We start from the raw sequence: 12,201 nt of genomic DNA on the forward strand, positions 1-12,201 counted from the left end.
ATATACATAAAAGCAAAATCTATCATAAGAGCACAAAGATTGGGAGGAGAGAAATGGGAGTACATATTGCTAAGTTCTTAAACTTTAAAGGAAATGGTAAAATATTACTTGAGGATAGACTATGATGTTGAAGATATATATTAATACTATAAACTCTAAAGCAAACACTAAAATAATAAAACAAAGAGTAGAGGAGATAGAATGTAACTGTAAAATACCAAGAGTCAAAATGTAGCTTGATCCAAGGATTCATCCCTTGGAGTAACTCCTTAACAAAATGCAGTACATATTTTTTTATCATTCAGTGAAAGGTTAGTTTATTAAAATCTACTCATAAGTATGATTAAGTCAATGAAAATAAATGGCAAATGCACTTACTGCCCAGACTGGGGATGTAAAACCCAGAATCGCTGCCTTAGTTCCATCAGCAACATAAGGGATAATAATTTCTCCCAGACGTGTATCTCTGAACAAGGCTCTAAGGATATTTAAAGCATGAACCTAGAGTAAAAAGTTCAAAATTAGTTGTAGGCTGAAGACCATGGTTATTTCAGATCTGTATATATCCAGTAGCATAACCTCCTAACAAAAAACTTATCAAGTTACAGGAAGAAATGAATAATTCACAAATAAAATTGATTTTTAATAAAACATGCCTAATAATTGACCAATCAATTTTTTAAGTTAGCAAGATTTGAACAATGCAATACAAAAGCTTGATCCAATGGACCTATGTAAAATCCTATACCTAGGAAATAGAGGCAATACATTCTCTTCAAGCACACATGAAATATTTATTTTTAAAATGATCTCAAATCTACCACAAATAAAGCCTCAACAAACATTAAAAAAATTAATTTCCTACAGATTATGCTCTGATCATAGTGGAATTAAGTTAGGAATCAGTTTCCTTACATTCTTTAAAAACTGACACATTTTAAAGCACTGGTCAAAGAAAACAAATATTTACAGGTGGACAATAATAAAGATGCTACACATTGACACTTGTGTGATGCATTTAAGTGGAATCTAAAAGAAACATATACCTTAAATGCATCTATTTAACAAAAAAAACTATTATTTATAGAAAGGATAAAAACAAGGTCCTACTGTATAGCACAGGAAACTATATTCAATATCCTGTGATAAACCATAATAGAAAAGAAAATAAAAAACTGTATATACATATAAAACTGAATCACCTTGCTGTACAGCAGAAATTAATAAAACATTGTAGATTAGCTATAACTTTTAAAAATTGGAAAATATGTCCAATTAAGACAACAGAGAAAGAACAGTAAACTCAAAATAGAAAAAGAAAATTTTAAAGATTCGAGAATTTTAAAATCAAGGACTTAACTGTGAGCATTAACAAAACCAAAAGATGATTCTTTGAAAGAGAAACAAATCATGAGACTAACCAAGAAGAGAGAGAAGAAAATAAACAATGTCATGAATACTAAAGAGGACATGACTAAATGTACATCAGAGTTACAAAGGTACATCAGTTATAAACTGACTAGTTTCCTAGCCAGAAAAATTTAGGGCAAATTGAACAATTTCCTAGAAAGCAGAACTAATCAAGCCAAATTCAAAGAGAAATAGAAAAGCTATAGAGATACTACCATTATATAAAGAAAATCAATAGTTAAAAATCTCACTCATAGACCAAAACAAAAGCAAGACACCAAATCCAACAAAACAACACACACATTCATACACACAAAAGACCCACATGATTTTATGGATGAATTCTACCAAATATTCAAAGAGTGGATAATTCCAATCTTACTTAAACTGTTAAAGAGAAATGCCCAAGTTTGTTTCATCAGTCCAGTACAGCCTGGCTATCAAAATAAGATATGGACTTTAAAAAAAAAAAAAAGGTAGGGACAACTACTTTGAGAAATGGTATCTATTAAAGGCTCAACATACATACCCAGTAACCACTCCTAAGTATCTACTCCAAGGAAATATACATATATGTTCACCATTAAGCATGTAAAAGAAAGTTTTTAAAAGCACTGTTCTTAATTACCTCAAATTTAAAACTATCCAAATGCTCACAACAGAATGGATAAACAAATTATATGCTGAAAAGTGAAAGTGTTAGTCTTTCAGCCGTGTCTGACTCTTTGTGACCCCATGGACTGTAGCCTGCCAGGCTCCTCTGTCCACAGAATTCAGGTAAGAATACTGGAGTGGGTTGCCATTTCCTTCTCCAGGGGATCTTCTCAACCCAGGGATCAAACCTGGGTCTCCTGCATTGCAGGCAGATTCTTCACCAACTGAGCCACCAGGGAAATTCAAATTACATACTATTACATAGCAATGAAAATGAATAATTCACAACATGTATGATATCATAAACAAAATGTCTGTCAAAAGAAATCATATCAAAAGAGTACAGAATGTATGGCTACATTCATAAGAAAATTTTTAAAAAACAGGTAAACCTAAGGTGTTAAAACTAAGCTAGTGGTTATACTTGGGGGAAAGGTGCTGACTAGAAGGCAGTATGAGTGGGCTTTAAAGTGCTAAAATATTTCACTTCTTGCTGAAGTGTGTTCACTGTGTGAAACTTTGTGGAGGCAAACACTATTTGTACACATCTCTGTATGTTTAGTATAATTCAACAAAAAACTTTCACATAAAAAAAAGGGCAGATACAGCAGGAAAAAGGAAAAGCACAGGTTAATATCGGTTTCAAATCCAGTGAAAATATGTGAAATAAATTTTTTTTCAAAATTTTAAGTGAATCTAGCAACATGTAAAAAAATGTATCATTTCAAAGTTAGGAGTTCATTGTCTTATTGCAAAGGTCATATTATATTAAAAAGTCAACATAATTCATGATACTTGCAAATTCTAGAAGAAAACATTTATCTCAAAAATGCTTAAAAGCATTCAATAAAATCTAATTTCCTTGAAAAGAGGAAACCTACAGCAAATCTCAGAAACAACACAAAGATGCTGGCTCTCTCTATTTCTATACAAAACTATTACTACAAGTGCCACCCAGCAGATTAAGAAAACTTTTTTAAAGAATCAGGAAAGTAAAGCAAAGTTAACATTACTTATGAAGGATATGATTAACTATAAAGAAAATGCATGGAATTTACAGATAAGTCATTAGCTGTATTACAACAATTTAGGTAGGTGACTGAACATTTCACAAAAGATCTGTAAGACTTTTATGGAAAATTATTTTTTAATGTAATGAAAAACATTAAGAAAGATCCGAATAAATGGAGAAATAAAGCCATGTGCATGAACTGAATCAAAAAAAGAAGTCTTTTTTCCCAAATAATAAATTTAAATTCCAACCAAAATTCAAAAGGGCTTTCTGGGTGAACTTAACAAGCTGATTCTAAAACTTTTATTGCAGAGCAATGGGACAAGTACTGCCAAGGTAATTCCAAAGGGGGGGAAAAAAGGAGATTCATTCTATCAGATATTGAAACTTATTTTAAAAAATACAGTAAATAAAATAGTGATTTAGGGACAGACTAACGTAATAGAGCACAGAAACAGAAACATATATCGACAGAAATAGTATATGAGAAAAACGGTGTTAGTACAACAGTACAAGAGAAAAGGATGTATTATATAAAGAAAATATGGAATATCTTTCTGACTTGGTTATGGAAGGCTTTCTAAAACAATATCCAAACACACAAACCACAAGGGCTGATATATTCCATTTTATTAAAACTTAAAACTTCTGGGCAATAACAGAATAATAAGCAAAGTGAAAAGAAGCAACAGACTGAGAGAAGACATGTAATTCAAATAACCAAAAAGGAAAAAAAAAATCAGGAAAATAATTTTAAAACAACAAAAAAACCAACTCCTGCCAGAGAAAGACAACCAAATTAAAGGTAGGCAGTCTTTAAAAAGGCAATTCACAGAGGTTATCCAAAAGACTAATAAATATATGGAGAGATGTTAAAGCTACCAGTTGTCAAAGAAATACAAATAAAACTGGGGAACACAATAATTTCACACCAAGCAGAAAAGAAAACATTTATATACAGTGAAACTCTACTCAGAAATTAAAATGAACTTGGAGCTCACTAACCTTAAAAAATGTTGATTGGAAAAAATCCCAAACTAAAACAACATGTAGATAACACAATTCATATTCAAAGAGAAAAAAAACTCTTAAAGAATGAAAAACATGCATGAAATTTTTCATTTAGTGATTTATAGCTGAGAAGGAAAAAAGGGAAATAGAATCTGGAGGCATCTAGAGTGTATTCAGTCTGTAATGTTTCACTTCTTAAACTTGGAATTGGTTTTATGGATGTTGATTAGTCACCATGCACGTTTATGTGCTGAAGTATTTCAGAAACAAACCATGGGAGAGTAGCAGCAAAGCAAATCACTGACACCTAGCAGGCTGGTCAGAGATGAAACAGTGAACTTTTACTGATTTAATGAAAGTGATCACTAACGGCAATCTATGACTTGGAAGCCGAGTGAGGTAATAATTCAGAGCACTCCTGAAAATCAAATTCCACTATTTTTAGATGTTCTTATTAAACAATAGTATTTTTCTAAGTGATAGTCTAAAAAGTGGAACCAGTTATATTTTTCACATTTTGGGGGGAAAAAAATCTTAAAATGATTTCAGATCATTTCTGAAAGATGGTCTGTAACTTTTTATTTAAAACTTTTAAAGAATTTTTACATCATCCAGTCACAGGCCACTATGCGATATGTGTTAATAAACTCTACCCTTTCCCACTGGTACACATTCCGGCCCATGGGCTTCCCTAATACCTCCCAGAGGCTCTGACATAAAACCCTATGTCCTTACTGTATCTGACCATAAACTTCACCTGTCAGTCTCTTCTCTACCTAACGTGGGCCTCCACCAGGTGGGCAGGAACATCCTACTACGAGGTATTGGCTGAGAAAGCCTGGACAAGATGTATCTGACAGGTGTGTAATACCATGGAGTGGGGCAGAACTGTGAGGAACACTTAACCCAACTTCATGCACACAAATAAGTATATACTTAATCAAACGTTAGCAGTGACAAAAAAGGACTAAGAATTAGCTAAAATTAAAATGTGAATATACCAAAAGCCAGACACTACATTTTAGGGGAAGACCCAACTGCTAAATTTTAAAATATATGTATCAACTCAAAGAAGCACATACGAAATCTGAAAGTGACAGCACATTCATTTTTTAATTTTTAGATACAATTGTAATATTGTAAAATACCTTGTCTAAATCAAATGTTTTCACTAGAATTAAAAATCAGACCATCTTGGTTAATCTATACCAACTAAAGCAATGGTTTATTTTGTGGACTAGAAAAATCAAACCAAAAACAATCCTCTCCGAAGAAGCTTTAAATGTCTGTCTTATCTTCAAGAGCTCTGTATCTTTGACAGATTTTTAAAATTTTCTCTTTAAGTACAGCAAAGAGTTAAAACCACTGACTTCCTAGCAGAGTTTGTGTATTTCCATTATTACCTTGGGGACTGTGCTTTGTGAGTCATCTGTAGGTCCAGCCAAAGAGATTAACTCTTTCATTGTTATTTTCAACAAATCCGTTTTGCCTTTCTTAGGTTCAGATGCCAACAATGCCTATGGAAAAACAAGAAAGAAATTATCAGGACTATTATTTTATATACACCTGCTTGCTAGTCTCCAGAATGGATTCCCCAATGTGGTGTTAAGCAAGTTAATTAAGCTGTGTGACCTTGAGCAAGCAGCTTAACCTCTCCATTCCTCAGATACTTCACCTGTAAAATCAGGTGGTGATATTACAGAATCTCTACGGCTACCTCCAGTTTGGTGTGTCAATTATGTAATACTAAGAGGTTGAAAACAGCTCCTGTTGACAACTCTTCCAGGACCATAACTGGGTGGCAGGTCTCAGATACAAAAAGTTTTAATTATCCAGCAAGAAACTTCCCTTTACTTGAAAAACAAAAAACCTCTGGATTAAATTTCTTGTAAGGATGTGGAAACTCCCTGGAGATAGATCAGTTATTCAATTCTTCATAAGAGGACTGGAGGACTCAAACTGTAGCACTAGAAACTCCATGGGACAAAAGGAAATACTATGAACTTCAAAGAAGTCCTATATTTGAATGTTCAAGAGTTGCTTACTTTCTAACATTTTGATAAACATAAAAATAGTAGTATCAAACCACCTGAGGCACTAAAAAGAAGTACTTACAATGCTACAATATGGATGAACCTTGAAACATGATGTTAAGTGAAAGAGGACAAAGACAAATACCACATATTATATGATTCCATTTATACAGAGATAGAAAATAGGCTAGTAGCTATGTAGGACTGTGAGCAGCCAGAATATTTCATATATATGTAGCTACTGGGTGCCAAGAGTGAAAGCTTTTCAAGTCCTTCAGCTTCTTCTGAAGCATTTATAACCCATAAGCAGCAAAGTAAAAATACATAGGCAAAACAGGTTTAAAAAAGAAACTTCTCATAATATATTGATGCTCAGAAAATACATAAACTATCTTTTGACCATTCAAAAAAATTTTATATATATCTACACCAAAGGTAAGCTCATAAACTAAGTAGGCAGTTTTTCTTCACAGCTAACACCAAGCAAAGCTTTCCACAAGAACAAGAGTATCACTTTATTGGTAAAGTTATACTAGGAAAAAGGGGACTTTCCTGAGCAGATTTTTCTATTAATTTAGATTTTATTCAACTAAAATAAATAAGAAAGCCATATGTGATCACTGATGTGTCTCCTGGGAAACACAGCTTTTTTGTTTTTTTTTTGTCCCCAAGAGCTGTGTGTAGTTGTGACATTCTTCTCAAGGCTGAGCTAAGAAAGTGCAGTCCTGATCGTTGTATCATTATCACCAATATGTGATATTAGTTGGGAACCAAGAAAGAAGCACACAGCACAAATGTGCAACCGAACCTTGCTGCGGCCTTAACACTTGTTCTCAGACAGACATAAGAGGCCAAACACACCAGCTCAGGGTGAGTTGATTTCTGAAGATCACTAAAATCTACCACCTTGGTGATCTGTGTGTCAAACCAACCTTTCCAACTGGTACCCAATGTCATCAACAAATCACGACTCTGGGAATTTGGGGGAGGAATAACAAAGGGAAGGAAAAAATACTGGGGCACTGAAAAACAGACTTCATTTCACTTATTTTCACTTTCTTTTTTTTAAAACCTATTCCTAGATTTTATCTTCCTGAATATTAAAGAAAGATCTTGCAGGTCGGGTCTGATTTAGTATTGTGAGGACTTAGTTTTTTATTCTTTGGATTCATAAAGGTGATGGCCTCTTAATTTCAACACTGTGGAAATTATCTTCCTATCAATTAGCAATATCTGAACATGCTGATATGGAGCAATCTTTAAGGTATAATGTTAAGTAAAAAAAAGCAAGGGGCAAAACAATGTGTGGCGTATGCTTTCATCGGTGATAAAAAAGAAAATGCATGCACACACACTCTCTCTCTCAAAAAACAGCTGTTCAGGAGGCAGGGTGCCTGGGCTCAGCTCAAGTCTTAGTTCTGCTTTTACTATCTGTATGGCCACTGGCAAGTCACTTACCTAACTTTTCTATGGCCCAATATATGAATGATAATAGGACCTATCTTGTAGGGCTTGAGAAAGGATTAAATGAGATAACATATGTGAAATAACCACTTATAAAAGCTACTATTAGGATTAGGATTATTTTATGCATGGATATTTGTGCAAGGATTCAAAAGAAACTTTTAACACTGGTTGCCTACAGAGTCTTTGAAAAGAGAGGAAGAATACTTTTTCTAATTGAAAAAAAGGTAGCATGTGCACTTGCTGGAAGTGAGGAATGAATGCACCACAGTGATGTCTTCGTACTTCACACACAGGCAGAAATCTCTACCACTCTCTGTTCATGTTATAAGACTGACCTCTTAGAGGGTTTGTTCCAAGAAGAGATCTGTCATAGGAACACAACAGCCACACATTATAATAAAGTATTTGTGAAATGAACTATAGAAAAGACAGAAATGTCCCTTGTGCAATACAATCACTCATGGGTCAGGGGGGTTATTATTGAAAAACCAAAAACAAACAAAACCCCCAGCTATGATCCTGCAGGTGAGCATAATACCTGTATGTAGAAAGGAATTCCAGCACTGCGTCTTGTAGCACAGAGTTTAGACGAAGGATCACAGCATTTAATTTCCTCTAAAACATTCAATAACCACTCTTCCGGTAGCTTTTGCAGACTCACATTAGGGCACCTAAGAGGCATATGTAAAGCAAACATCTGGAATTATCAGGTACCAAAAGGTAAAAGCACAAATTATTGACACACATTAACACTGTTAGGAAAGAACAAAATCCTGGCATTCGGAACGAGGGAAATTAAAAGTGTCTCACTTTCTACTTTTCACCTACTTTCTTTTTTATGATGGGTCTTAGGATTTGAAGCTGTGACAGGTTCTATTTCTTACAAAAACACACACAGCATGTGTCTTATCTGCAAATGAGCTTTAATATCTGAGCTTGAACCCACATCCAAAATGTTCTGAAGGTTAACCAAGGACTCACCAATGTTCTATATTCAATACTTTCAGTGAGGAGAACATAACCTTATAGTTTATTATAGTTCATAATCTGCAGTTATAGAAACTATACATATTCAAATAAAACCTATTTTTGAAACTATATTTTAGTAAATAACTCTTTGGTTTCTCCAAGTGTAGTCTATTACAAATTAAATTTTCATCCAGATCCTATGTAGAATTAATAAAGAAAGTTGTTTAGAAAGAGTCTTAAACATTGTGAAGTTATTTGGACATTACTCTTAGTGAGATTCTGCTCTACTATGTTAACTGTTATTTTAGAATGCAATTTTTTTTTTTCAACAAATGCCCTAATGTGGTGGTTTGGTGGTGGTGGTTTAGTCACTAAGTCTTCTGACCCCATGTGACCCCTTGTAACTCTTGTGACCCCATGGACTTTAGCCCGCCAGGCTTCTCTGTCCATAGATTACTTCAGGCAAGAATATTGGAGTGGGTTGCCATTTCCTCTACCAGGCTATGCCCTAATATGCAATTATATAACATTATCCTAAGAAACAGCATATTTAATGGTAGATAGACAATTATTTTAGGAGGATCATAATTGGATTTTTTAAAAATCAATACAAAAATAAAGAGATAAAGTCCAAAGGAAAAATACTCTTCTCTTTTTTGAATTGAAGAAGACAATCTGTAGAAAGGTAGCTGATTTCTAATTTGTAAAGAGAATTAGAGCTCTTAAAAACATGTGGTTTTTTGTGTGCTTTTTTTTTAAATTGAAATATAGTGATATACAATGTTGGGTTAGTCTCTGGTGGGGACTTTTTCTCACTATTTTAGTTTGGTTTAAGACTGACAACTTCAGTTTCTAACATTCCAAATAGCAACTCAAATTTAGTTATGTCTTGCACAGAACAAAATATACATAAATACAACTGCTTTGAAAGGAGGCATTTTTTAAAGTTTCACATGGGCCTGAAAAACATTATTTCAGCCACAGATGTTACAACCAATCTCCCTATTCCCAGCAGGCTCTGTGATTTTTAAAGGTTTTTCCTTTTAGCCTGGCTTAAAATCCACTACTCATTCCTGCTTCTCCCCACTTGGCTCCCTCAGCCACAAAAACCAGCCATCAACAGTCTAAATCACAAGATTAGCAGAGACTCAAGGCAGAACGACCAAACTCAAAGTAGGAACCTTGTTCAGATTCCAACTTGAGAAAAACAAATGAAAAAAAGGATACTTTCAAATAATACAGACAGTTACATATATATTAAATATTATATGATCCCATGGAATTATTTATAGGATGTGCCAATGGCACTGTGAATGTGGAAGAAAGTGCCTGTATTTTTGAGAGATACATACTAAAGTGCATAGGAGTAAAAACATTTTAGGGATATACTTTGTAAAACTTTAGCCAAGGACAATGAGAGGGATAGATGAAGCATGTGTAACAAAACTCTGGTAACTGTTAAATCTGGATGATGGATAAAGGTTTTTCATTACATTATCCTTTCTCTCTCTCTCTCTCTCTCTCTCTCTCTCTATATATATATATATATATATATATACACATACACACAGACACATATGTGTGTGTGTATGTTTGAAATTTTAATGTTTTATATGTTTATAATTTATATGTTTGGAAGTTTTCATAAGAAATCCATTTATATGTTTGGATTTTTACTAATAAAAATAATCCACACGTTACTTACATTATTGAAGTTACTTTCTGATCACTGGGTTTGTATTAATATCTTTACAAATTATGATGAAAGCATCTGTTTCACAGGAAAATATCTTTAGTTTACTACTAACATTGTCAACTTGGTATAATCCTCACACAGTTGCCCAGTCAAAAGATGAAACCCAAATCCCTAGGAGCTGTTAAATTTAAGTGCTAATGATCCAGTTATGGCTTCTTGCCTTTTTTGGCTCATTCTTCATTGTCTTTTAAGTATATCTGGGTTAACTTACACACAATGGGTGAGCAGAGGCGGAAAAAAAAAGAGAGAATTAAAGCAAAGACATCTTTTTGTGATCTTACCAGCCAAGATTAAAAGCTGGGGTCACAGAGATGAAAAAAGGAAAGACTACTTGATCTAAGGTTCTCTGTGGATTTCATTGGCCCGTATTTTCTTCCCCACCACAAGACCACTGGCAGTGTAGGACTGGCTTACAGGTAAAGCTTCAGATGAAGTTTAAGTATTCCTGTAGGAATTCACTAAAGTAAGAAAAACACAAGGGGGAAAAGGAACTGCAGGAGATGAGGGGTATTTTCCTATTTCCTTATTTTTCTATCAAGGGCACTGAAATACTAGCACAACAAATACTAGGTCAGTAATGCCCCCTCCTCAACGCTGTCAATGAGCTTCTCCGGGGCCTCCCTGAGCTAGCACCAGGTGCCTGCCCTAAATGCTCAGACACATATTTGGCTCAATCTGGTTCATGAGAGAGATATTATCAACTCTCTCATTATTTCCTTCAGTAGGTTTCATTCATTCACTTGAAAAAAGAAAGGTCTATTAAGATCAAAAAGATCTGCTTGGCACAATGCTATGCCCTAGGAAGGGAGAAGTAGAATACAAATTCCAAATTACACTCAATCTAGAAAGCAGGTTCCTTTGGATTCAGAATGCATTGCTGTTGTTGTTGTTTATTTGCTCAGTTGTGTCTGACTCTTTGCAACCCCATGGATTGTAGCCCGCCGGGCTCCTCTTTCCATGGGATTTCCCAGGCAAGAACACTGGAGTTGGGTTGCTGTTTCCTTCTCCAGGGGATCTTCCAGGCCCAGGGATCGAACCCACATCTCCTGCACTAGCAGGTGGATTCTTTATCACTGAGTCACTGGGAAGCCCTAGAATGCATTACCAGAGTACACTGTTTTTAAGGATGCCTTCTTAGTCATATTTTGACTAGTCAGGTTATCTTCCAGATTCATTTCAATCCCTGAATATCCACCATTAGAGTAGGGCTTAAAATAGTTTTGAAACAAACTGGTGACATGGAAAGAAAGCCAGCTGGAGAATCAAAATTGCCTGCAAGAAATCCACTCAGCAGATAAGCTACTTGTGACTGACTTGAGGTAAACTGTGTCTTACTCATTTTGAAGGTATTCTAACTCCTTTAGACAACTGGGGACATACATTACCGTTAATAAACCATTTTCTTAAATTAACTGAATGACTCACTGCTTGCCTAAACAAATTACTTCACCTTCAAACAGAAGCAATTAATTTCACATTTTAAATATGAAATACACTTAAGGCCAAAATATGAAGCAAAATTCCCAGAAAATTATCAAAATTCAATTGCCAGGCAATCAGTTAAGTAAAACCTCAACTGAGTAAAAGTTAAGCCTCTACCAATTATCTTCTTTTCCTAAAACAATAACCTACCAAGCTATTATCACAAAGGGTTTTTTTTTTTCCCAGCACAAGAAGGAAGTAAATCCTTTCCCTTTCCCATAAACACACTTTCATTTTGTCAGGTTTAAGAGCAACTCCAAATGAAAATTCATTCAAATAAGTAATAAGTATTCATTCAAATAAGTAAGCTACTGAGTACAGAAAAGCAAACATCAATAAAAACAAAGCTATTTATTTACTGATTGTTAATAAACTTTTACCTTACCATGGTTCCTCATTTTTCATTT

At 34.3% G+C, this 12,201-nt stretch overlaps 1 protein-coding gene across 6 annotated transcripts in view; it reads right to left on the minus strand.

Moving 5' to 3' along the window:
- Nucleotides 1–12,201, minus strand: part of THADA (THADA armadillo repeat containing) — a 330,140-nt gene that overhangs the window by 243,230 nt on the left and 74,709 nt on the right. For all 6 annotated transcript variants that reach the window (XM_020878085.2, XM_070477517.1, XM_020878083.2 and 3 more), the window contains 3 exons: nt 8,126–8,258; nt 5,491–5,604; nt 379–501 (listed from right to left, as the gene is read on the minus strand). In XM_020878085.2, coding sequence (XP_020733744.2) covers nt 379–501; nt 5,491–5,604; nt 8,126–8,258 — 370 coding nt within the window. The remainder of the gene's footprint in view (nt 1–378; nt 502–5,490; nt 5,605–8,125; nt 8,259–12,201) is intronic.

Source organism: Odocoileus virginianus, chromosome 2, assembly GCF_023699985.2.
Source record: "Odocoileus virginianus isolate 20LAN1187 ecotype Illinois chromosome 2, Ovbor_1.2, whole genome shotgun sequence".
Classification (NCBI taxonomy): domain Eukaryota; kingdom Metazoa; phylum Chordata; class Mammalia; order Artiodactyla; family Cervidae; genus Odocoileus; species Odocoileus virginianus.